The following is a 27,092-nucleotide window of genomic DNA, read 5'->3' as shown; positions in this document are numbered from 1 at the left end:
GCTGTGATGGCCCTGTTTGTGATAATGTGACACTGTAGTTGTGTATTTTAGAGAATGACTGGATGCAGGGTGATAACATAGTAGCGGAGGATCCACTTGTGATTCTCGTGCAGTTTTTCCAGAAGGCAGTCAGAAGTAGTCACTCGTCAAAAATGATATTGTAACACTGTCCTTTTCCTTCCACTGATTGAATAAATTTAATAAAAATAAAAAATACAAGTAACACTTAATATTTCTGTCCCTGATTTACTCACTCATTCCAGTTATAATGATGTTGTCTCAGGTATTAGCTTTCATTCAACTGTTTTAGTAATCATACAGTACAGTGTAATATGTGTCATGTCCATAAATTGAGCCTTTCTTTGTCATCGTGTAATAAACTAACATCTAGTACTAAGCTGTGTGGGTTTTTTTTTTTTGTGTCTCAAATGAAGTTGAAAAAACACTTAATTTAATGCCAGTTTATGGTTCAATTACAATCCCTCTTACTTTTGTTATGTCAAAACCTGGGCTAAAATCTATTCTCTGATTATCTTTTGACACGCTATCTTGATATCTGCTGCCACCTAGTGACACAAGAATATAGAAGACAACAATGGTTCTATTTGCTGTTCCTCTTGGGACAAAAGAAAAGCTGCCGGCCAGCAAAGCTGTTTATTGTGGAACTACTTAAGCGTCACTGTTGTGGACAGAGACCCAGAGTGGAAGCGTCGGGTTTGTGTTGTTAATCAGGAGTTATTAGGTGCACCTGTGTTCTCCCACAGCTGAGGACAATCAGCCAGGATGGGAGGTTATAAAAGCAGGTGGGAGTTTCCCCCTGTTTGTCTGGTTGTCGTGTTGTCCAGTTGACTTTTTCCTGTGTTCTGTTTTGAATAATACTGATTGTGTTGTGGGGAAAATGTGTTTTCTGCTTTGTTGTTTATTTTGTGATTCCCTTGTCCAGTGGCTCCAACCACAGTTGTAGTTATGGGCTCAGTTTTCTTTCAGTCATTTGGATGGAATTAGTGTTGGCATCCCATTTGTGCACTGTGGTTTTGTTGTTTTCTTTCCCAAATGCAACTCCCTGACCTTCAGGTTTTCTGGGGAAACGTAGCAGTCAGGGTTTGACATGAACTTTATTGCCAGCATTTTGAACCCAAAAATGAAAATGTTACAAATAACCAAAATAGTAAACCCTTAAAAACTCCACTAAAGAAACAATGCTTAATAAACCACCTGTTGAAAAAAAAAAATGAGAAAACAAATATTTTAGAAATCTTTCAACAACTCACCGGGCATCTCCTCTGAGAAGTCAGACATTACATCGAGCACAACATTCAACCACTAAAACTACTTTTTCTGTAGTAATTATTTCAGTATGTTAAAGAGTACATTTGAAAAATGATATTTTAGCATTAAAAATATCATTTCACATAAAGAGCTTCTACATGCTGGTGTATTAACCATTACAGAAACATAAAATAATGATTTTTATAATTACCAATGCTGTTCAGCTGAGGCATAAACCTTACACTGGGTGTTGGTCTAATAAATTTGTTAAGCACTGTATATATTTTACAGAGGTTAAGACTTTATAAAATCTTTTCCTGTAGATAAATTAATACGAACATTTGAAAAGAAGCTACAGTTCTGATGGTTTGGTCATAACACACACTACAGTCACCTTGTTAACCAAAGCCACGGAGAAGTTTATATATATTATTAGCACGTTTACCCTCAAACAGTTGTTTCCTGTAGTGCCTTTATAGACAAAGCAGTCCAGATAAATACCTTTACAAACATATATCATATGATTTATCTCAAAAAGCTTGAACTGTAATGAAAAAAACAGGCTATACAGTGAAATCTGCAGCAACACTTGTGTAACAGTTCCATTTAGCTGCAGGGTAAATTAGTATAAATGTTTCCTGGTTGGTTTGAAGGAGTGACCCTGCACTGACAGTCTGATGTGTCTGCAGCCTCAGTCAGAGGCACGTAGGAGTAGTTCAGAAGGTCGGTGACTGAGCGAGGTGGAGGTGGGACACTGACTGAGATGTCAGCGCAGGGACACTGTGTGCCCGTCACCGTCTCTCCGACCTTCTCGTGCATGTATTTGTTTCCTTTGGGGCAGAGAACGAGACTGTCTTTGTTCAGAGTCACGTAGTCTGGAGACACTTCACTCCTCAGGTGTCCATCTGTGAGTTTTCCACACGAGACAGTGACCTCTGGTGGCAGGAGCTGGTGGCGCTCTCCTGAGAGTCTCCTCACTTCTGACTCTTCAGATATGATCTCCAACACAGATGAGGTGGTTTCCTCAGGCCATTGCTTCACTGTGGGTGGAGGATCCTGTACATGTGCCACAGAGCAGATCATTTTTAATATGTTCAAAAAAAGAAAAACTAAAAAAAACTATGGTTACAAGTAATGTAGAGGCTGTGTCAGCCTGCAGTTGTTGTTGTATTTTGTTAGATATATGATGCTATTTGTAATGCATTTATTGCGACAAAGGGGCAGATTTAATAAAATAATTCCTCTTTTTGCTCCCTCTCATTTATAATACGGACATTTTCAGTTATTTTAAGCTGTTCTTTCCTTTTGTCAATGAATGAATGAGTGAAATAAACTAAACTAAATCTAAAAAGGGCTTTGACACACCTGTAACTTGGCTGGATGAAGCTCAGTTTACCAATATTGTGAGTGTGTTTTACATTATCTGCGTTGATTTTCTCAATCATATCACTACATATAGAGGCCTTTTAAAGTTATAGCCATACAACGTGATATATCGTATTTTTCTGACTGAAGTAGTTGTGGCGAGGTTGTAAGAAATGTTGTACCATTGTTCAAGTTTTAAATCAGTTCACTTGTGATGTCATACATACCCATCTTTCCCCATCAATCTCTGTCAGGAATTCTTGTAGGACTTTGTCCAGATTGGGCATTGGGGGCCAAAAATACTTCTTGAGTTTACTGAAAAAAATAAAAACAGACAGAATTCAAACCGAAACTTGGTGAAATAAATGTCATTTGACTTCGCTTTTGGGAACAAAATATCTCTTATTAAGAACAAAGAAGAATAAATGGTTATAATAAGAGCAGGATCCTACCTGAAGTATGTGGAAATAAGTAAGATGGCAATTATCATCATGGAGACGGGGATGCACAGCATGAGCAACATTACTGAAAAGTTATTTAAAAGATAAAAATGAAGCTGTTTTCAATGTTTATGCAGTTCAAGTAACACATGCTGTGTATGTTCATCTTCAACTGTTGTACAAATCTACTAGCACCCCTCATTAACTTTGATGTAGTTTGATACAAACCATGCAGACTGTTAAATATGCTGTGCACAGATTATGGTCACACTCAGTTTACCTGTGTCAATGGAGCCGTGATGAGTGAGCACGTCTGACCAGTCACTCCAGTGGCCGGAGTAAATGAACCCATTCGGTTTAGCCCGGACTCTTACATGGTACTGGCTGCCTAATGGAAGCTGAAGACACGTGCCAGCACCTGGTCCTTCTAATGAAACCATCTGTGGACAAAATGTCATTAAATATTCATAATATTTAATAGCAGCCTTAATGAGGTTGTACTTTTACCGTTGAACACATGTTCTTAATAGTGTTCCACTTGCACAAAATATTTTATCTTTGTGCACAATTCAGTTCTCGGATACAAACATCTATTCCAAACTGTACGGAGAATTCCTCCAAAAAAGATGCTGTAACCCCAAGAAATACTGATGGTAGTGATACAGGAGGGGAATCTGAAAGCTATAAAGAAAATTGACGGGGAGCACAACTTCAGGAACAAACATCCCACTGTTGCCTGAGGATTTCTTATAAATTCAATTGAAAAAAAAACACCACCATCTTACCATCCACGCTTCACTTCCTCTGGTCTGATAGCCAACTTCATACTGCAGGTGAGCTGACAGAGAGAGAAGAGGAGCTTCCCATTTCAAACACAGCATGTCGTTTAGCACTGCTTCTCTCAGCTGAGCCGGTGCACACGTTTTGACTAAAGACAGACACACAATTTGTCAGAGTCATGACAAAAAAAGCAATTGACAATATGGAAAAGAAATATGAAATCACTCACTGGTCGTGTTAAGAGTGAACTCTTCGGTGTAGAACGTTCTGCTCAGGGGAGTCCGAGTGCTGCTGAGTTTGACCCGGACTTGTTTGGAGTAATCTCCACGGAAACGGCACACATGACAGAACGTCCTCTGGCCCAGGCATTCAGTCCATTCTTCACTGCAAGGGTCACATGCTGTTTATGTCATGTTCCTTTTATTAAAAAAACACCAGTAGCTTTTACCATTGCATTCTTAAAATGTATTCACTTAACTGGAATTTCTTTATTTGTAAAGCACATTTAAAAACAGAGTTGCACCGAAGTGCTGTACAGTCTAAAATCTGTGAATATATAATACACGCATAAAATAGACAAAACACCCACACAATTAGTAAAACAACCCAATAAAAGTTCGACTCACGTTGTGGTTAAAGCAAATGAAAACAAATGTGTCTTTAAAAAGAGATTTAAAATCAGGAAGAGAAGAAGACACCTGTCTAACAGTTAATGGGAACTTATCCCAGAGCTTTGGGAGCTGTCACTGCAAACGCCCGATCCCCTCTGTGCTTCAGCCAAGGTCCACCAGCTGAGACTGTTACAGTAATCCAGCCGAGTTGTGATAAAAGCATGATTTACTTTGTCAAGATCCTGCCGTGTCAGAAACTGCTAAATGAACTGTTTGCAACATTGTGCCTTTGTTGTGTGTCTCAAAATCAGCCCTGTAATTAAATAGGAATCTTGATGAAAGCAGAAAGAAATGTCAGATTAACTAATTGTGTGTTACCTGAGACCCATCTTGAATAAGAGTTTGTACTCTTCTTCCACACCATATCTGCTCCCATTCCACTGACAGGTGATGTTTTCTAAGTCCGACGTGTAGCACATCAGTGAAATGTCATCTGAAAGGAAAACACATTTACCACTGAGATACTACATCTATGGAACAAGAGCACAGACAGGATGTACTTTTTATGCTAATGATCCAGTCAAACATCTGTACACACCTGCCCTCTGGGGAACCATGGCTCTCACTGGGCGAGACCAGCTGCTCCAGTGTCCTGCACTGGGACTAAAGGCACATTTGATGGTGACCTTGACGTCGGTCTCCTCCCCTGGTACCAGAGAGTTCAGTGTGGCTTTGGTAAATGTGTCCTCATTCACCTGTTGAAATCCCAGCCATGAAAATACCAATCACTGTAAGCTAACAGTCAAATAAGCTTATATTTAATCTCTTGTATGTTGTATATGTGTTTAAATTCTAAGAGATGATTTGAAAAGATGTGTGTACCTCTTCTGTCCTCTGGCCAAGACCCTCGGAGGAATATTGAATCCTGTACATCACATTTCCACAGTACGCGGGGACATTTATGTGCCATGAGACCAGCAGCTGTCCCACTCGTCCATTTTGGTGTAAAGCCACATTTAAGGGAGGATCAAGGAGGACTACAAGCATAAAGGTGGATTTAGGGGGAATGAGGAAAATACAATTTCAGATTAGAAATGAAGGGAATACTTCACATACCTAACTTTCTAAACAGGAAACAGTGTCTTATGTTTTACAAAAACAGTTACCACAGGCAGACAAACAATATCTAATTCTTAAAACTGACAATTAATTTATAACGTGTGCGTGAATGCCTGAAGCAAACATTCCTTTTCCTGAAGGACGTAACTGGGTGCAAATAGTTAATTCAACAATCATGCAAGGACAGGAAGGTAAAGCACCCTCCGTCACAGACATTGTGGGGGATTGAAAGTAGAAAGCAAATAAATAGTCCATCCATGTGGCCATAATACTGCTTATGCACTTAAAAGTTAATGCACAAAGCTTTATTACATGATTTCTGTTTCTCTTACTTTATTCGAGGATGTCAATGCGGTAAAGAATAAAGTCTTACAGTGGTCTTCCACAGAGACGGTGCGATTGCAGACGCTGACGTTGGTGCCGTGCAGCACGACGTCGAGCTGAGTCTCCAGAAAAAGCAAAACGTCCACAGCAGGAAACGAGTAGATGTGAAAGAAAGTTCCCTCCTCTGATCTCTGGACAGTCATGTCACCTCTCCTCTCTCTCTGCATGCTGGAGTCATAGAAGTGACAAACACAACAGACAGTGTTGCATTAAATAACCAAACAATGAGTCTTTCTTTTTTTTGTATACCGTCTCACACATGACAGTGTCTTCCCCTCATTATAATTTCAGTTATAAAATGACATCAGGTGTCTGCTGAGCCCTCAGCTCACTTTACATGACATTGACCCTCAAAATACACAAACACTAGAAAGAAAGAAAGAAAGAAAGAAAGAGACTCCTGACGTCTTGAAAACATAAAACATCTGCCAAACTAATTTAACTTTCAGTTTTACAACAAGCCCAGTTGCCTCAAAAGCTAAACTCCTGAAGAGTAGTTTAACATATTTAAGTGCTTAAAACCTGAGCAGAGCACAGTATAAAATCAATGTGCAGACAAATGATAAAAACTTACATTTTACTGCACCAAAACAAAAAGATACTGGTAATAATGAAATTTTATTTTGTTTTCCCAAGCAGGCTACCTGTAAAGTGCCGAAGGTATGGAATATTCTTAAATGATACTATAATGATAATAATGATACCAAAAACACATTTGAAGTGACTGTTAATGTCATACCTGTTCATCTTGTAGAGGAAGTCATATGTTCTGTTGTCTTTACTTTCAAAAAAGCAGGTGAAATCCCCTCCTGTGCGGGTGAAACATTTAGGATCCTGCTCTTCCTTTAAGAGCAAAACATCTATGACAAAAGAGACACTTTTTTTAATGTGGGTTCAAAAACCAAAAATGTATGATGCATTTTAGACTAGGAATATGACTTTTGTTCCTACAACTGACTATTTTATTTGAATTTTAATTGTATGTATCACATAGGAAACATCCGTCATATCCAGCATGATAAAAAATAAACGGGAAATAGGCATTTGTTCATTTGGACTGAATTGAACTCAGATTGTATTTTATCTGTGTAGAAATAAACCATCCTCCAGCCCTACCTTGCTTTGACAAGTAACTGACAGTTCCATCCTTGCTTTGTGCAACAACAACAAAAACAAACCCTATTTGAATCCAAAGGCTGATGAGGAGCATCTTCCACCTGCAGGACAAACTCACGGTAGACGGAGGAGGCATCATCGGGAGCTATTAAGTATTCCAAAACCTCCATTGAATTAAAAAATAACAACACATCATGATGTCAAGTGTGTGGGGACATTGTGTGTTTTCTGTTAACGCATGGGCTTAAGTTGACAGGGTTCAGCAGTGCTGAGGGGCTGGTCCAGTGTCAGGAAGTGTGTTTTGTGCAGTGGTAGAGTTCAGTGAGCACCAAACAAGGGCAGTTTGGGAGGAGATAAACTTACACATTTTTTCAGTTGACTTCTGAACACAATAACAAAGCTACTGCTGAAGAAAAGTACACCATGTTCAGTCAATCTCACTCATTTCCTTCTTTAATCGTGCTGATACACATAAAAAAAAACACTAAATGTGTTCATTGTGTAATTCAGAAAATATCACAATTTGGAACTTCTGCCATATAAGGACAGCTATCTAACAATTATCTATATATTAAATATGTTTTAATTTATTTGAATGTGACATTCATATCTAAAAATTATGTGTGTGTGTATATATATATATATATATATATATATATATATATATATATATATATATATGTATGTATGTATATATGTGTGTGTATGTATATATATGTGTGTATGTGTATATATATATATATGTATGTGTGTATATGTATATATATATATAAATAATTAGAATGACTGCCTTATGGTTGTATGTCCCTGTAAAAAACAATTAACAAGTCAAGAGTACATCTTGACTTCCTGATCGTTGGCATAAAAGATAGTACAGAAAATTGATTTTTCAAACAACTATGATATCGCTGTTGCCACAGACTTTAGTTTTAAGACCAAAACAGGATGAAAGACATGCAAACGTTATCTATTAATAGAATAAAATAGGCAAATATAGACTAGTTTGCTTTTATGAAGTACATTAGTCATAACCTGCATCCTGCACCCAGGTAAAATCACACCTTTACTGTAGGTACTGTGTTACGCTGCCCTTGGACAGCTGGACAAACATGGCCATAAACCTATAACCTTCTAGGCTGGAGAAAGCACTGAGAGAGCACAAACCTCAGCCAAGGCCATCCCGTTTCCCAATGTGTAGTTTTTTCTCAAGGACATTTTTAAATCTGGATCAAATCACAAGTCATTTAGATTTTTCAGTTTTTGTGTTATGCTATACTTACAGACAGTTAAACAATAGAACTGAAGGAAAGGAGGCCACAATGTTGTCCATTGACCGTTTGGATATAAAATGTAGCTACTTCACATCATTTAACCCTATCAGAAATATATAATATATAATCAGCGTATGGATTATTAACCCATTAGCACACACTCAAAATGACCATTGTGTGAATGAGAACTTAAAAAATTGACCACATCCTCTATATATGACAATAAAGGTATAACAAGAAAACTTTGTTTTTACATTGGTGTTTATTTTCTGCCAACTGAGTGTTGGTGTTTAGACGTAAAGGGAGTAAAATACATAATATTGTTGTTGTCTTTGCACTGAAGTCACCAGGAAACGCGTCCACTTCCACTCCATGTTTGACAGACAGCTCTGAGCCTGTGGTGGCTTTGTGGGGGGGAAACTCAGTGACAGATCAGCTCGCTGCAGCAGGGGAGCTCCTGACCTCAACCCCCCCCCACCCCCCGACGCTTACCGCCGCCGAACAACAAACTGTCACAGAATCCGCAGAGCTTATGACTGGGGAAAAGGGACTTGCAAATGACACCAAACTGCTTGTGGTGGTGAGTCCAGTCACCACACATGTACCAGGTCATGAAAACACACAGTACATTCTTGTGTGGCGGATACATACCATACATAACTTTTGCACTGTATAAAAAGTAAACTATATAGTGGTACGTAGCCCGTCAGGTGGCTGTGATTCAGCTCTATATTAGTAGTTTTCGTCCCAAATAAGTATTTTGTACGATGACGTTGACATGCAACACAACGGGCATTTACATGGTTGCATTTATGTCGGCTGTAACTAGACTTGAATAAGAGACGTTGATACTATTTTAATAAACAAACAAATGACACACAGTAGTAGATACATTCACTAGGCAGTGGTAAGCAAATATAAAAAGAGTTTTAAGTGCTACATTAGATGTCTTTCCTCCTTTTTCTTGAGAACTTGTACGTTTATCTGTTCAGTGGTTTTTCATTTTATCTTCATGAATATTTTCACTCTCTATAGAAAGCAGTCCAGGGGGGTGTTCATAAAAATATCCAACACAAAATATAAAAAAACCCTGAACTCTTATAACAGCAATTGATTCTTTTTTGCAATAAACTTTACATTCTTTCATCTTTCGTCTGTCAGCCGGGACAAACCAAGACAAGCTCTTTAAAGACAAATTCTAAAAGTGTTGTTGAAGTAGAGGACAAGACATGTAGAAGACAAAATGTAAGAACAAACATGATAATACGTTTCAGGGGATCCAGCAGCTTTTCAGCGTTTTTCAGATTATCTTTGGTAGACTCTCATCCAACTTTGCTCCTACTTAACTTGAAAAACATCAGTCCGTCCTTAAAGAGAATTATTGATAATATCGGTAAAGAAAAACTCTGATGAGGACACAGCAAGAAAGGTTGAGTTTCCATCTTTGGCCTGTGACAAAAACAACAGTAGGAGTTGTGAGTAGCATCATCATCGTTACCATCTGACATAAAGAGAGGCAGTTCCAGCCACTGCATCGCAGAGATTACTGTCACATACTGTGAGTTTGATTTCTTCAATTTACAGTCCTAATGGTCCTTTTGGTAGAAGCAAAATGTCCCCACCCCTGTTTTATATGGCTGACAATTAAGCCCAGCATCTTCACCCCACAGACCCTGTGGTGTTACAGCAAGTCATATAGCTCCTTATTTGCCACGTCCCCTCAACACTAGCATCAAGGTCAAGAGGTAATATTGTGTCCTTCTTTTCCAGTCGCGAGGGAATCAGCGTCTCCCAAAAAGATTGTTTATCTCTCCATCCAAGGCCCAGCGATACTTCACATTTCCTAATATCTCCACACACAGTGTCCTTTCACAGTCCTCCGTCTATAGCTGGGTGGTTCTGGTGGAGCGCCGGCTCCTCCTGTCTCGGCGCGGAGCACCAGGGACGTGGCAGTATCGTGGCGACCATCCTCGGGACTTCCTCTTGGAGCTACGTGACATGCTCGGGCCTGGGGGGGCTGGTAGTCAGGCCTCCTCAGCTGTGGCATCTATCCCAGCATAGGTGAAGTTCTCAAAGAGGGCCATGTTCACATAAGCCTGGAAGACGGAGGGGGGAAGCATAGCAATGTCGTCAATCCACCCATCAGTCAGTTAGGGATGGGACAACATACGATATTATTGGTTATCGGGATTAAAAGCATTCACAATAAGTTAATCGTGGTGATTTTTTTATCATCGTGTTAATCATGAATGAAGAAAAACATAATTTTAATATGTTTTATGTGCTTTTAACCTGCCTCTGTAGCACTTTGAGATTAAAAAAAAATATATTATTATTATTATTATTATCATCAATATTTCATGTGAGTGACTGAACAATCCTGTCTCACTGTTTTCTAATGTGTGCATCTTTCCTCATGACTTATTATTCATTCATTCCTCATCTATGATCTTATTAAGTTGTTTTTCACTAAAAGAATGTGTCTATGACGTCCCTGACCACTGTAAGTGCAGACAGAAGGCCCCGTCTGTTTAAGAAGCTAAAAAAAATGATCTTAAGTCACTGCAATAATATCATTAATCGCAATTAAATAGGTACGTCATAAGCCTCTCTTAAAGTATGATGAGGACCACCGTTAAGGCTGAAACCTTTTGCACTATTTCACGTTTTAGCATTTTAACATCAAACCTCGTTTCAGCCAAAAATGCTCCAAAAAACAAAAATGTACACCCCAAATACAAAACTACATGTAAGAGAATGGTAGAAGAAAATGTCTGATCAATACAGGATCATATACTTTGCGACAACTGCTACAAAAATATAATAATGCCGGATGTGAAGGAGTGACCGTCTTACCCCATTCTTCCATGTTGGCAGACATGAAGGAAGAGGAAAAATGTACCATGACGGTGGCATTACCTTCCTGGCCTCCTGCATCCTGTTGAGCTGGACAGAGATCTGGGAGAAGGGGGGTCTCTCATACGGCCGATCCCTCCAGCACTGCCTCATTAGCTCGTAGCTGGAAGCAGAGAGGAAACATGGGTGAATGTGGCAAAATGGAGTGAAGAAATGGAGTGAAGAAAATGCATAGGAAGCTAATATTCAAATTCTGAACACTTACACTTCATCATCACAGTTTTTGGGTTTCTCCATCCTGTATCCCTGTGGTAGCTTTTCATAAAGCTCAGCACATGTCATTCCACAGTAAGGTGTGCCACCTGACACAAACAATAAAACGAGAAGTTATGATCGTGCAGGTAACTGCATCTGTGGATACGTCGCCATTCAATGCTAGGAACAACACGGGATTCAAGACAGTGATGTACGTGACGTTATTAAAGCGGTATTGTGTTTTTGAATCATGCGAATGAGGTCTGGTTTGAGTATTCTCAACAGTAAATTTAGGGAGAAAGATTCATTTAAGACGGTGTGATAGGAAATTGTGTTTATCGACTTTCCACCCACAGTTATTGTGATGTAATATTGTGTAATGTAAGCGAATTGTAGTGAGTACTGGCTATAAAAAAGAAAGGTTTTGCCTTCACACTTACCTAAGCTTACAATTTCCCAGAGGAGAACACCAAAAGACCACCTGCAAGAGAAAATACAAATATAATATATAATAGACTTTAATTTTATTCCAATGCATCTATCTACAATCTAACAATCTCCTGATGTTCTCACTTTCATAATGATAATTGCATTCGAATTATGATTGAGACAATTTTATTGAATTTAAATGTAAATAACCAATCAAACATATGCATGATTACGCTAAAATGAGGCTAAAATGAACCATGTAAAGTCGCTTGCAAATATTGCAAGTTTTCACATACAAAGCAATAATACATTTGTGGATTAAGGATGATATTTATGTGTGTGTGTGTGCAAATTTGAATTATCAGAGGTGTACTGTGTATCTAATGTACAACAGTCTAAAATGCATTCGCAGATGTTCGTATCCCACGTGTTTTATAATGCTAAATAAATGTTAAAAGCTAGTTTAAGTCCTTCATGTGGTTGTTTTGGGTTTGTTTTCATAGGCCTGGTTGCTTGTTTCTCTTGCAAGACCTGGCAACACTGCTCTCAACACCATAAAACTGCCATTAAAAATACATGTGTGACAGATCATATGCACACAAGTGCTGTCTCTTACTGTCCTTTTGTCTTCATTTATCTCATGGCGTCTGTCTCACATCATGCTCCCTCTCTGTCCCTCTCTGTCCCAGTTTACAATATCTACACATCATCTTTAAATGAGCAAAACCTCCGTCTCTGAACACAACTCTTCCGTTAGCTGCCTTGCGCTCCTCCAGCTTGTTCTCTGCTGTGTATAAATAGGCTCAAAGTTGACAAGACCAACGTCTCAGTGTGTCCTGCTAAGTTATACCCGAGGCTTCCTGGTTGTGCTTATCAGTTCCACAGCACACTGTTATCACTCTGCCGGGGACAGAAGGATGATTTGTTGTTTTCTGCGGTGAGGCGCTTTGTTGTGAACACAATCAGAACTTCACCAGTGCGTGAGGTCATTTCACGCAAAAATACATTTGATAACAAATGGTCTCGATAATGCAACTCACACGTCACTCTTTGTCGTGTACACGCTGTAGTTTAGGGATTCGATGGCCATCCAGCGCACGGGCAGTCTCCCCTGAAATCCAACACAACATTTAGATGATGACATGATTGTATAAAAAACACACTTTTTAAATACACCGTTTAAATGCGGCGTTGTTTCTGTGGTACAACAAGCTGATGTTGCCATTAAAAGTTAGAAAAAGCAGACCTTTTCACATGTCAACGAAGGACACATGTGAATAATAAATCAGTTACGGCTGACTTTGCCACACTTCCAGGGAAACAATATCTGAAACACCTTTGTTTTTTCATGCTAAAATGACTGCTGTAAATACCCGATTCATCAACGACTCATTGACTTTGGTATGTGTCCTTTGCAAGAACCTTTCTTTGTGGAAAATTCAACGAATAACCTACGACAATGCACTCACTCACTCACTTACTCACTCACTCACTCACCATTGTCTTCTTCACGTAAACTTCCTCACCACGGGACAGGCCAAAGTCTGCTATCTTTGCCACAAGGTTGTCCCCAACGAGGACATTCCTGGCTGCCAAATCTCTGTGGATAAACTAATGCAGAGGGAGCAGAGGGGAGACATTATTACTAGGTTTAATACATTTATATTTTTACATTAATTTTGTGTAGCATAATTGCAGTGAGCGAAAAAAATCACAATGTAAAAAACACATATAACAATATGTTTGGTTCATATAATACAATCAAAAAGTCAGAATTTTGAGGAAAAAAAGTCCACATTTTTAAGGAACAACCTAAAGGTAATGTGATGAATTTATAAATGTGTTTCATTTTCACCAACTATATAAACATACCTGAGCAAAAAGTACTCACATTAAAAAAAAAAAAAAATCACTTATCACTACTCACAATTTTTTTTTTTTAAAAAGGTATGTGACATAGAATAACACATAAGTTTGATTCAACAACACACAAGAAGACAACAAAGATGGATCTGTGCCACGTGAGGGTTAAAATAGGCAACAAGTATAAATGCAACAAAGGTATTATATGAAACTGAGCTGCTGTTTTGAGCTATTGCTTTGTCTTGTTTGTATCATTTAAGTAAGTGGTTGCATTTCCTGTAGATTTAAGAACTTAAAGGTCCATGTAGGTGAAATTATTTTTATATGGCATTACATGATAGTATAAATTGTTGTTTTTCATTACCGCAGAAAGCCGCCATTTTGGACCACCATGTTTTCCACAGTAGCCCACGATGGACAACCTCAACATGCCTATTGCAAACAAGGCTACAGAGGTTCTCCAACAGAGGTGGAAGTGAGCTTCATCAATAAATATTGCTAAATTTTACACAGTGTACCTTTTTAACAGTTTTTGACTTTTGGCAAAGGTAACATCAACCAACAATACGTTACCTGACAATGCTACATCAATAATAGCTCAATGATTACATCTTTGTTATGCATTGTTGCATTACTATACATTTAACACCGTTATCTATGTAACATGCACGAGATGCTGTGTCACGCACTCTTCTCCTCGTACCTGTTTGTCACTTAAGTAGTGCATCCCCGTGGCCACGTCTACGGCAAACTGCAGCAGCTGCTGCGAGGTGAGCGTGGAGGCCGTGCCGTGCTCTTTTGCAAAGGCAGGGTCCGTTTCTAACACTCGACTCTTCCGCAGAAAGTCGAGGAGGTTTCCGTAGGGAGCGTATTCAATGGCTATGTACAGGTAACCTGCAGGGGGACAGAGGCGGCAGTTTAACACGTGCTGCTCATCAAAGTTCTTCCATCGATCTATAAAAGCTTTCAGCAGCCAGAGTGAAGTCTCCTTCCTCCATGCTTTGCTTTCTCTGCCTGCTTTAGTCCATGAAGACACGCAGCTACACCTGGGACCTAAGAAACCCGGTCTCCAGCAGTTTTCAGAACATTCATGGATTTCCACACAGAACTCGACCAGATGGCCGAGGCTTTATTGAGCTGCAGTTTCTCCGGGTCACGAGGGAGTTAGACATTTTTAAGTGTTGATTTCACTAGACGTAGAGAGAGAGTGCCAACACAATTAGTCAGTGCCGTATGTGGAAGGAAAGAATAGCGGGGGAATGAACTCACTGGTCGAAGAGCTTGAGCCTGATACAATTATATTCTTTGAGCAACAAGAAGATATATTAATTAGTACATGCTGTGTTTCCTGCAGTAACATTTCCAAAACATCTTCTTTGCCCAAAAATTGAAAGAATTACAGAATGTTCCAGTCGGGTTTTTTTTAGCAAAAAGTTGGTTCATTACTTTATAAAGACCGCTGTGTTCTCAATATACAATAATGTTGACTATTCAGATCTTTAAACTTAATCAATGTCGTTTGAGAATCTGCAGTATCAAGTATCTTTTACGTTCCCTCTCCTGCCCTTATGTTACCCCAGATGCACCTAATTATTTTACAGTGCCAGGATCTGGACAATCAATATGTTATGTAAACAAACAACAACATATATCTTCCTAATGAGAGGCAAAAAATAAACACCAAAACGACTGGTAATGTTGTAACAATGCAACTCAGTGCTTTTCTCTGACGCAAAAGCCTCTTCCATTGAAATGACTCAAAGCAAAATGCATTTTTGTGAGCTTACTTTCCTTATCAAGCACAAAAGAGGATAGAAAAATATCAAGGAAATTAGGAAATAGAACATTTCCGCAACAGATGGGTGAATTATTTCATGTGAACAGTGTAAAATAGTGTTATTTATCAATGAATATACAGAGGGCAAGTATCAAAAAAGCACTAGTTTCTGTAGCTGAGGTTGATACTGATTCAGAGTTTAACTGGAGTTCAGCAACAGATGTAAACACCGTAATGTGAAAGTCTGTCAAGAGTCAAGTGTTACCTGAGAGTGGAGAGACACAGTGAATTAGAGAGATGTTTGTTTTTCAAGGCTAATTTGCGTTTGTAATGTCCGCACTGATGTGCTTTCCAAATAGTGGATTTCCTCTCTCATATGGAATCAATCTCTGATCAAACACGAGCAATTCAATTATTCATCGCAGACGCATTCGTATGTAGTTGGGAGAGGAAACGGATACTTCACCGTAAGAACCGGAGCCAAAGGAACCTTATACAAACACATAAATACATGCCATGAGGCATATGGACAAATCAAACAAATGTGATCGTATGAAAGAGTTTCTTGCCGCTGACACGGATTATTTAGTTTGGACTCTATCAGACCCTTTCCAGGTGCAGATGAATGACAGCATCAGATGGGATGAGAGTATCTGTTTGGATTTCACGTCGGGTGAATTTCACCTCTTCACGTACAGTGCAGCGCACTGAAGAGTAATTAGGTGAAAGAGAATAAATACACTGTGTGCAGAACACAGACTAGTAAATGAGCATATAGTAAAATGAGAATAACATACTGTATTTATAATAGGTATATAACATGTTTATGTCATATAAGTGATTTTTAAGACATCGGAGTCTGTGTTTCCTGTGAACCAGCGAGTTCAGTGCGACATTACCGGAAAAAAACCCAAACACTGAAAGGCCGTCAACACCCACTAGGTGTCGCCCACTCACCTCTGTTCTCACAGGCTCCGATGAGGTTGATGATGTTGGGATGCTGGCCTAGTTTACACAGAACCTCCAGCTCCCCTGCAAAGTCTCTGTGGTCGTTCTCCGAGGCAAACTCTGCACAAAGATCAGCACAAAGCAGCATTGTTAAACAATGGCTTGTTAAACTTGGCTTCTCTGAAATGAACGTCGGGAGAAGACGCTGCACTGGGATGATATCTGTTTTCTGTTTGTGTCTCGGACCACTGACCTTTCAGCATCTTGATGGCTGCACTCATCTTGCTGCCGTCCTTCTTGATCATGGCTTTGATCACCTATTTAAAAAAAAAGAAAAACGTTTTAATGGTTTACCTCACGCCTAAAAAAAAACAGTTACCAAAGTGCATTAAAAGTCTAAAGACCTGGCCGAAGTTGCCCTCTCCGATGACGTCTTCAAACTTAATGTCCTCCCACTCGAGGATCGGGTAGGTGAGAGGCTCCGGCGTGGGCTTGGGTCTCCTCGTCAGCGTCAGAGTTCCTGAATTAAACTGCAAAATAGTTTCTTCACCCTGAGGATGTACAGATTTTTAAGCACTGCAATAAATGCAAATATATCAAAGAAGAGGTGGCTAAAAAAAAAACTAAATAAAAATAAACCGGCGTATTCTTACTGATCCAGACTGGTAGGTGAACGTGCGCCGGCGGTTGAGCAGCGTCTTGCGGATGAAGAAGAGAGCCAGCAGTGCCAACAGGATGGTCACACAGGTGACGGTCACTGAGCCCACCACCGCCACCAGCAGCTGGTAATTGTCTGGAACGGGTCTTCCTGCTACGCCCTGGGTGGTCGGGATTAAACTCTGAGACCCTATGGAGAGAAAAACCAAGAAGGGATACGGAGATGATTCTCTGCAGTAAAGATAAATAGGCTGCTCAGTTATTATTATTATTGTTATCATGTGCAAATGTCTGTCCCGGTGTGGGTGGTCCTGTCTGCAGATATGAAAGGAAAATTGATTTTCCACAAAGCACTATTCAAGCCAAATTAAGGAATCAAAGACATAACATAGCAACGCATGAATTCCTCCAAGTGTGTCAGCCTATTTAATCATTGTCATTTCAAGTATTTTTATATTGTACTGGTTAGATAATCACATTTTAAGTCTGATATCCCATTTTGCATTCAAGTTTTTCCTCATGTGTGCTTTTAAAGTTTCTTTTCAAAAGCATTTACAAAGCTGTAAATGGCAAATTGGACACTTTAAATCGACCTTATTGGTGAATGTAAGAGTGGATGGTTGTTTGTGTGACCTGTCCAGGGTGTGACCCTGCCTTTTGCCCTATGTCTGCTGGGATTGGCACCAGCGACCCCCGTGACCCTCATGTGGAGGACAGAGCGAGAGTAATATGCATTATATATGATGCTGAGCAGCGTACGCACCATCCCCTTGCGTCATCGCCTGGACAAACTTGCTCCACTCTCCCGGCACTTTGGAGACGGCTCTCACTCTGAACTGGTAGACCGTGCTGCCGTTCAGCGCTGTCACGTCTTTGGTGGTCTTGTTCCCGTCGTCGGTGTCCACCCGTGGGTGAGGGCTCCCCTGGCCGACCGTCTGGTACTCTATGTTGTATTTGATGATGCCTCCGTTTGGATCCTCCGGGGGCTGCCACCTCACCTGAACGGCTGACACGGACAGAGGCAGGGCCTGTACATTGCGCGGCGACGACGGCCCTGAGACACAGAGAAGGATGATCCACGTTAGGCTCATCAACAGTGATTGTATGAACCTGTATCCTACAATAAAATAAGTGCTTTGATTAAAGGCTTTTTAGGCTCAGTTGCTCTGGGAAAGCTTTAGTATCAAAGACTGGGCTTTAAAAGTATTACTCACCATTCTGTGGGGTGGATCTGTGTCTATCGCTGACTACAAACTACAATTGATTATTCATTGACACCTCACCTTTACTATACAGCAGCATAGTCATTAAACATAACGTTTGTGGAGAGAGAGAGAGCCACAAATCAGAACTAATCATATTCTCTTCTAAGTGGATCTAGGGTGATCTTATGAACTAATTTTTTTAACATTATATTAATCACTACAATCTAACACATCATACAATCGACTGCACTAACTAAGACCACTGCCTTGAAAATCCTGCAACATTGCAGCTTGTTCGTAACCAACAGCAGAGTTTGAATTACCCTGGCTGCTGATGCGGAAGCGGGAGGGTACGGATGGCGGCCCCTGACTGCCACAGTTGATGAGGCGCACCACCACGTTGTAGTCCTGCTGCGTCTCCAGTTTGTAGAACTTGGTGGACAGCACGTTGAGCAGCGTGGTCTCCTCCTGGACTTTCTCGCTGTAAGACGGCGCCCCGAAGAGCTGAACTAAAAAGCCAGTGGCCGTGCCGGCGTAGGTGCCACCGCTGGCCGGTATATGCCAGTGTACGGTGACATTGCGGCCTTCCACTGAAATGACGTCAATCTCGGGCAGAACTGTGGGGTCTGCAGTGACAGAGAACACACAATGAGCTGAGTGGACGAGCAGCTCCTTGTTTATTTCTCCCACGACTGGATGTTTGGTTTCAATTTAAATTTGATTTAGTTTGTAAGTGGCACTGGAAAGCAATGTTCTGTTACAATGAGGATTGATTGGTTTACTCCATGTGTACCAATACTAGCAAAACTGAGTGTTTTCTTGTGCAAAATACGGGCTTTAGTACCTCATATGTTATTAAATGACATGGTCTTTTTGTTAATCTTAAACAGCTTGTAGTTTCCTTTCAAGGTGCATAACATAGGATCACAACATCCTCACTTAAATTCTGACCTTTCAACTTTTTCTGCATACACCACCCCCCGCATCTTACCCCACACTGACATAAATACAATTAGTTTGTGCTCTGTGCAACAGAACAATGGTCCCCTAAACTAATATAATTTCTTCCATTTTACCCTGGGAACAAAGCCACGTATTGTCAAAGAGTCAAAATGGAACTACTCACGACTACATTCCAAGATGATAGATTCTCCCTCTGCACCACAAACATTGAGCAATAAAGTACCTGGCCGTTGTTTTATGATTTCTATTTCCATTTAAATGTTTAATGAGACCATTTACTCAGGAAACCTTGTGACTTGAGTCATGGCACAGATATCTCAGCTGGACAAATGACATCTGACTCGTTTTACACGCGGTGAAAGCTCTGCTCAGCTAAAATAAGCTAAACGATATTCAGCACAGATACAAGATCCTCGTATTTGCATGCAGTGCAGTGTTACAGAATATAGATACTATAATATGGATCTTACCAGGACAGTCAGTCTCCATGACGGCCTCTGGGCCTGGTTGCCCCTCCCCTCCCTCTCCAGGGCGAGTCAGCTGAACACGCACACGGTAGCGCGTTGAAGGCTCCAGGTTCATCAGTGTGATCGGCTCTTTTTCACTGTAGACTGAGTGAAAGGGGACGTTGACCTAAATGATTGCCTCGGTGGAGCATTTACTGATCATTGTGTGTTGAATTTTTGAAGAAGACTTCTCTTCTTACCTATGATGGAGGACCAGGACTCTCCATTCTTTTCCGGTTTGTACAGAAGCCTGGTGGAGATAATTGGGCCGTCTCCTCTGTAGGACTCCACTGGCGCCACGAGCAGCTGCTTACTCTTCTTTTCCAGCAGTTTGGGCCCAGACGTGGGCACAGGGGGCTCTGATTGGACACAAGAAAGGATTTCACACACACATTTAGCATCTTCTTCGCTGTAGTGTAGCAGAGACATCACAATAACCGCCTATTTTTCCTTCTCAGTCTTCTCAGACATGCCTTTAATGGTGACGCTGAACTTATGGGAATCCTGGCCTCCATTGGTGGACACCCTGCACTCCCACATCCCTCCCTGTTCAGCGCTTAGAGGAGGGATCTCAAACAGGGCTGTGCTTTTATTGGAGTCCATGATGGTGCGAGAAGCCTGAGAGAAACACACAATTTCAAAGAATGAGGACAATTGCATTTTCTAAAAAACCTAGATTTGAGGCAGGGTCAGGCGCGCTGCTCCTTCCTGCTTCCAGGTCTCATGCCAAGCTGTCGTCTAATTCCCGGAAAATTAATTCTGGCTCTAGTGGTCTCTGAACATTGCCTAGTATTTTGTTTATTTTTATATCCAGGTTTATTCTAAGATACATGGACTGTAGCTTGGCAGCAGCGTTGTACCTTGAGCACAGAACTGTCCAACTTTATCAGCTCGATGCCATTGTGGCTGGGCAGGGGGTTTCCAGTGGCCGAGCAAAGGATCTTAGGGCTGGAGTTGAGATTCCACTCCAGGTTAGTGTCCAGGCCCACGATCTGTGGAGCCCGCTCTGAACGAGGAGAAGAGTATGCAACAAACAGTGAAACAGTGAGAGAAGATAAGGTGCACAGTGGCTAAGGAAAAAAACGGCTTGGCAGCAGAGAGAATCATGAGGAAGGAGTGAGATCACCGGGCAGAAAGAAGTTGATTCACCCTTTTGTAACAATGTGTGTTTTGGGTTACAGAAAAACCAATAGCGATACTGCAACTCCAAGCCATAATTAGTTCGATTTTGAAACTAGATATATCCCAATATTGTGTTTTTTTGATTTACTTACGTCACGAAGAAACAAGATATGCAACTCACCATTGTGTTTTTAATACATTTTTGAAACGGCGGATTAATTACAATGCATTAAATCTGTGCGTGTGTGTACAGTTGTGTGTTTTTGTGATGAGGAAGAAGTCAGCGTTGAATTGAATTTGGCTGTGTAGTGACAAAGAGAAGGTTTATACTGTACGTATACAGTGCATCACTGGCTCTGCTCCCTCAGTGGAATGATATGTATAACAAAGATGGTTTAATAAAATGGTAACAATACACACCAGACTTCTCACAGTTCAGTCCTCTCCACAGTGTGGGACACAGGCACCCAGTGAAGCGGTTGCAGGTTCCTCCATTCTGGCAATTACAGCTGAGTCTGCAGTCCGGTCCATACTTGTCATTAGGACAGGCTGACAACAGAAAACAGAAATACTCTATAATATACTGTGTGAAGAAACTGCAGGTAGAAATTGAGCTGATAAAAGTGCTTACGCTTCTCACAACGGCTGCCAAACCAGCCGCTGGCACAAGAACAGCCGTAAGGGTCTGGTAGGCAGAAACGAAGCCCCTTGCAGTTCAACCATGAGTTACATGACTCCTGGCAGTTTCGGCCAAACATTCCCTCTCTGCAGGCTGCAAACCATCAGAGAAAGATAAATTCACAAATGTGTTTGTGTGAATTCCTCGTCTTTTTGCCGTACGGTGCCTTGACCGGACTTGCGAAAACACCACAGAGAACACTGGTCTATTCTGTATCTGCACATATTTGGATTTCATTTGTACTAATCCAATTGCCCTATTTGGTTTCTCATATAAATGCTGCCAAAACAATTACGGGAGTAAGGGAACACCTTCTGTAATGGAACATCCACCCACCAAACCAAAATCCCCAAGTCCATTGAGGGCTGGATTCAAAATAACACATAGGATCAAAGTGTTCAATGACAATATACTTCTTAGAGTATTAAAGTCTACAAATCAGGATTTATAGAATTTAAAGAAACTAATATTTTTGGAACAGTTTTTACCCTAAGACTGTGTTAGACTGATCTAATGTCTAATATTAATAAGTACTAACAGATGACCACACCTATAAATCACTTCATTATGCTGACCTGATAGTTTTCTACCTGAAGGTAAATACAGAAAACCTGATATCACTAGAGCTGAAACAATTACTAAATGAATCCACAACTATTTTGATAATCGATTAATCTGTTCAAAGCTTTTTTCATGATTGAAACAAGATCTCCGATTATTTAAGTTTCTTAAATGTGAGTATTTTCTTAATTGCTTTGCTCTGGATAACAAAGAAATCCTTAAAAGAGAACATCATCATTTCCAGGTTTGATGAACACCGATCAACATGTTTTAAGGTTGTCTGGTATGTTATGGACCAAACGATTAATCGAAAGAATAATCGACAGATTAATCGATTATGAAAATAATCGTTAGTTGCAGCTCTAGATAATTTAATAGTTAGTTTAATTAAAAATGTAATGTATTTAAACTTGAAATTTGTGCTTATCTTTATAAAAAACAAAAAAAACCCACAGCAGCCCCACGCTCCACAGATGAATTAGAGTAATGCTGAATGAATATGAATGAGGATCACTCGGCTCATCAACCCAAATGTGTCTGAAATGCGGTTCATGGATATTTGCACACTGCGAGTGGATGTGTCACAAAGAATCGTCCGTGGCGCTGAAACTAATTTGCACCTGTGAGCGCCATAATTGAAGCAGTGAAACTAAAGCTTGTACTGTAGCTGAAGAAGAATTCTTGCTGGTACAATGATTTATGTGCGGTGATGTACAGTATACAGAGGATAACTGTTGGTAAAGAGTGTGTGGCTTTACTCAGCCCATGTATAGATTCACACATAAACCTTTGTGACACAGTATCATGTACAAACCTGTCTCACAACGTGTTCCCGTGAATCCCGGAGGACAGACACAGTCTCCATCCACATCGTGACAGACTCCACCATTGAGACATTCTGGACAGGCCTTATCACAGTTTGGACCCCATTTCTTACTGGGACAGTCTGCAGAAAGCAACAAAAAAACAACAACAAAAAAACGCTGTAATTTTTCCTTACAATACACAAGTGTCAAGCTCAGGAGAAGAGTGTTACTGTAAAATAAGGTACAGCCTGAACAAACAGGGGTGTAGCAACAGGTAGGCAAAGCAGGCAACTGCCTGGGGGCCCCAGGCTGAGTTTTATGATCAATATGATTGGCTTTTTACAGGACACGGCAATAACATTATTGTGAAAAAGCTGCAACTATTTGTTTGTTCTTAATTGTATAATTTTGTCACACAGTTTTTTTCTTTTTTCTTTCATATAGAGTATTATGAGTATTATTGGTCATGCCATAAATACTGGCCTTGTCAGGACCATTAGTCCTCAAAAAGGACCAAAACCTGTCCCTAATGAGGCAGAACCTCACTTTTGAGTAACTGGATAAGATAGGGGCTAATATTTGAATAGTAATTAGGTTAAAGTGAGGGTTAGGCATGAAGTGATTATGGTTAAGGTTAGGGGTGACACTTTTTTCAAATGTCCTGAGAAGAATAGCTGCACCAACCTCAGTAAGTGTGTGAATGTCAAGATTCAACAAACCTCTGACAATGAGCCTCATCCACGCTCCCTGAAGCGGGCTGTCCCCCACGTAGCTGGCACTGTAGATGCCCTGATTGGCAAAAGCTGCATTCTCCACTGTCAGCACAGCAGTGCGATTAATCACATCATTCCAGTGAGTCATGTAATAGTAATTTCCTGCACAGAAAACACATATAAAAAACATAAAAACACAGTTTCCAGTGTGTCAAACAGTAGCCCTGTATATGCTAAATATCCTTCATAAAGATACCAATTATGGGTGAATGATTCATCTAATCTGAGTTGTAGCCTACCATTGTACTTCCAGGTCACATCTCTCTTCTGGGAGCTGAGCAGCTCCATGCTGAGGTGAACAGTTTCTTCTTTGTTAACTGTCAGAGTGAGATGACTTGGAATAAAATTAGCTGCAAGGCCCAAAGAAATACACAGTTATTTTCCACACGCAATCAAAACAATAATGTGTTAAATCATCAGGATATGAAGGCTGCGCACACACACCTCTGCCAAAGTTGTTGATCATGGTGACAGTTTCAAGCGGAGGAACCTCCTGAGAGGATTCACAGTAGAAGATACCGATATGCTCCAGGTCACGGAACTCTTTGGCCGCCACCTCCTTGGTCCTGACCTTGTGCACCTTAAACGTTGGCTTCTTGGACGTTAAGAGGATTTTGTTGTCCTTCTTGATGTCCAGCTCCACCTGGGCAGGACTGTGCTCTCCATTGATACAAGAGATACTGAAGTGATTGACGCTGGTGACCTCCGCGGTGGATATCATGGCCAAGTCGATCACGGCATCTGTAAGACGACGTATTAGTCTCTTCTTCTTCAATAACCTGAGTTTGATCTATTTATTACACCAAGCTTTAGACCTCATCAGTGTCCACAAGCTGTAGCTCTTCTGACTTTTGATTTAATTGCATTCTACTCTGCCCTAACTGATAGGAATGGGTTGGTCTTACTGCACTTTTCAGTGTGTCTAGTGGATTTATTCCCTCAGTTCAGACAAGGAACAACTCAAAAACAAACTTTTAACATGGAATAAAATAAGAATAAACCTCTGGAACAGCCACAGAGAAGGATGGACAAACATGATACAGATTGTGTGTGTACAGAGCAGCAACAGAGTCACATCTGTTTCACATCCATATTTGTGCTATTGCTCCATACAGTGAATCCCTAATCCAATTGTAAAATATTCAATGTAGATTTCAATAGAAATTGTTATATTCTAGTATAGTAATCCCACTTACACACAGCTCCAGCTGTTTAGCTCACATCTAATCTGATGCAAATGTGTTTTACCTCTGGATTAAATTATGACTCATTTCAGGCATGTTGAGACTGTTACCACACAACTGCGCTGTGTGCTATTTTAAAACATAAAGTACAGAATCAAACAATTATTTTTAACCCACAAATATCTGTTCCTGCAACAGGGTGACAATCCCATAGACCACATCAACAAATCCAACAAAACCTTACACTCTTCCCGAAACACCCCACACAAGGTTGACATAATCGCCCCATATTTAGTGATATTGGTCCAAAAACCAAAGTAGCCTCAAGTAATGTAGCTATTTTAGAAAAAGTGCCAAGCACAACACATTTCAGTTTGCCCAGCATTCCCTCTCCCTGGTATTTGAGCCCCCAGATCCAAAGAACAATGGCAGGAAACATGGATGCTCCTTTTTCCCTGAGGGTTCACAGATTTCTGAGGGCTATAACATTTATGAAACAGATAAAGTAATAAAGTTATCACTCTCATTATAACAATGTGACAAACTCTCCTTACTTAAAAAGTATTTATATTCATCACACTCCTTGAAAAAATTACACGTGGATCCCAAATGTAACAGCCATTAAAATGTAACGTTCCTGCTGCTTACCTGACAAATCAATGAAGCACAACACAAACACACACAAAATCCTCATGATAGACACACTCCGCACCAGGTGGTGGTGGTGGTGGTGGGGGGAGTTCTGCACTGAAACAGCCAACTGCCAGTTTGGATTTACAGGCACAGCTTTACATCCAGGACGGTGACGCTGCGTCACGACGAGCGGTGCGCCTTTTTACGCATAACTTCATCCAAGGCTCCAGTTTTCAGGTGTGACAAAAAAAATCGTATTTTTAGTTTAAAAAAACGACCTCTTCGCTCCGGGGAAGCTCAGGGAGATGAGATTACTGTCCTTCAAATTATGGAACAGAGTCTGACTTTCGGTAAAACTCCTCTCTCCCTCTCTCTCTGTGTGTGTGTGTGTGGGGGGGGGGGAAAGGAAGGAAGAGCGTCACCAGACAGTGGAGGATTACTGGCGCTCCAAGCCTCCCCGATAGGATTAATGTATTTATGAGTTTCAACTTTTCGTCACTTTTCGTCTCCAAAGAATGAAACCCACCATGATTGTGCCTACAAAATAATAACGTACTGTATTATAATAATAACAATAATAACAATACTAATACGACTAATAATACTAACAATAGTAATAATAATGATACAACCATAAAGTAAAAGAAAGAGCATAATATAACTGTATAACACCAGGATTTACAGAAACATTAATAGTATATACACACAGTTTTGTTTTTGAAGCCTTAGAATAAGCTTTTGTTCTATTAGATCTTGCTTTACATTGGCCTCCATCTTGTACCACTCTGTGTGTCCTTCATTTGTCAAGCAATACTATCAGCCCTGACTGAGCATTGGTATGTATACAGTGGCAGGGCAGCGCAGGGGTGGACGAGTAAGAAGCATTTATCACAACAAACTGCAGAATGACTGGGTTTTGTGAGCAGTAGAAATGTTTCATTGTGTTTTCAGTCATACTCACCCGCTTGCAGTTGTATCACCGGGGCAACACAAGATCACAATACATGTGGAGCTGATATAGTTAACCAACAATGGTTTCCACAGTTCTTTTTACAGTTTTGGTTTACAGTATATTTCACTTCTGTATATTATACAGAAGTGAAATATAGACAGTTGTGTGTTTTTGTGATGAGGAAGAATTCAGCATTGAATTGAAATTGAGGAATTATTAAATAATTGAAAATAGAGACCTAAAACACACTTTTAGGTCTCTATTTTAAGAGAATGCCTCTTTTTAATCAGCCTGATGCCCCCCTGCATGGTGGCTCTGTGGGAGCACCCCTTACATTCCGTTGAACCAGTACAATGACAATAAAGACTATTCTATTCTATTCTATTCTAGTGCACATATGGACATTTGTTTGTTTAAAAAAAAAAAAATGCAATGCAGTTTTCAAGGTCCTGTGTGTAAAATGTCGGTACAATAATTTGCATATATTAGAGATAAAATAATTCAACTTTATACATTATATTTGTAAAATTGTAAAATGTTTATAAATTGTTTTTTTCATTACCTCAGA

General features: G+C 40.2%; 2 protein-coding genes across 3 annotated transcripts; both read right to left on the bottom strand.

Moving 5' to 3' along the window:
* Positions 1–1,108: 1,108 nt before the first annotated feature.
* Positions 1,109–7,301, bottom strand: mpl (MPL proto-oncogene, thrombopoietin receptor). The gene is made up of 12 exons (XM_058638723.1): positions 7,085–7,301; positions 6,708–6,828; positions 5,958–6,136; positions 5,348–5,502; positions 5,064–5,220; positions 4,844–4,958; positions 4,084–4,238; positions 3,860–4,002; positions 3,355–3,514; positions 3,087–3,159; positions 2,862–2,949; positions 1,109–2,325 (listed from the first exon to the last, which is right to left on the bottom strand). The coding sequence occupies exons 1-12, from the start codon at positions 7,221–7,223 to the stop codon at positions 1,876–1,878; spliced, it is 1,935 nt and encodes a 644-aa protein (XP_058494706.1). The 5' UTR covers positions 7,224–7,301; the 3' UTR covers positions 1,109–1,875.
* Positions 7,302–8,598: 1,297 nt separating this feature from the next.
* Positions 8,599–25,958, bottom strand: tie1 (tyrosine kinase with immunoglobulin-like and EGF-like domains 1). 2 transcript variants are annotated; one of them, XM_058639090.1, is made up of 24 exons: positions 25,588–25,958; positions 24,200–24,496; positions 23,995–24,105; positions 23,702–23,857; positions 22,991–23,122; positions 21,568–21,708; positions 21,357–21,485; positions 20,675–20,820; positions 20,288–20,432; positions 20,015–20,173; positions 19,779–19,919; positions 18,669–18,971; positions 17,904–18,194; positions 17,137–17,330; positions 16,888–17,034; positions 16,737–16,800; positions 16,493–16,603; positions 14,462–14,652; positions 13,393–13,506; positions 12,936–13,006; positions 11,907–11,947; positions 11,477–11,573; positions 11,275–11,374; positions 8,599–10,451 (listed from the first exon to the last, which is right to left on the bottom strand). In XM_058639090.1, the coding sequence occupies exons 1-24, from the start codon at positions 25,631–25,633 to the stop codon at positions 10,380–10,382; spliced, it is 3,399 nt and encodes a 1,132-aa protein (XP_058495073.1). In that variant the 5' UTR covers positions 25,634–25,958; the 3' UTR covers positions 8,599–10,379. The 2 variants fall into 2 exon arrangements, with proteins under 2 accessions (XP_058495073.1, XP_058495074.1); XM_058639091.1 differs by having other exon boundaries at positions 16,888–17,013.
* Positions 25,959–27,092: the final 1,134 nt, after the last annotated feature.

This window comes from Solea solea, chromosome 9 (assembly GCF_958295425.1).
Source record: "Solea solea chromosome 9, fSolSol10.1, whole genome shotgun sequence".
NCBI classification, from domain to species: domain Eukaryota; kingdom Metazoa; phylum Chordata; class Actinopteri; order Pleuronectiformes; family Soleidae; genus Solea; species Solea solea.
The sequence above is the reverse complement of the archived record's forward strand: the minus strand, read 5'-3'. Positions and strand labels throughout refer to the sequence as shown.

Bases quoted from the DNA above. Each gene is read 5' to 3' on its own strand.
- tie1 (XM_058639090.1), bottom strand. From the start codon at position 25,633: ATGAGGATTTTGTGTGTGTTTGTGTTGTGCTTCATTGATTTGTCAG. The intron at 24,497-25,587 runs GTAAGCAGCAGG...GTCGTCTTACAG, and splicing joins GTGCTTCATTGATTTGTCAG to ATGCCGTGATCGACTTGGCC. The intron at 18,972-19,778 runs GTAAGATCCATA...CTGTCACTGCAG, and splicing joins CATGGAGACTGACTGTCCTG to ACCCCACAGTTCTGCCCGAG.
- mpl (XM_058638723.1), bottom strand. From the start codon at position 7,223: ATGATGCCTCCTCCGTCTACCGTGAGTTTGTCCTGCAGGTGGAAGATG. The intron at 6,829-7,084 runs GTAGGGCTGGAG...CTTTTGTCATAG, and splicing joins CAGTTACTTGTCAAAGCAAG to ATGTTTTGCTCTTAAAGGAA. The intron at 5,221-5,347 runs GTACACACATCT...GGATTTCAACAG, and splicing joins TTGGCCAGAGGACAGAAGAG to GTGAATGAGGACACATTTAC.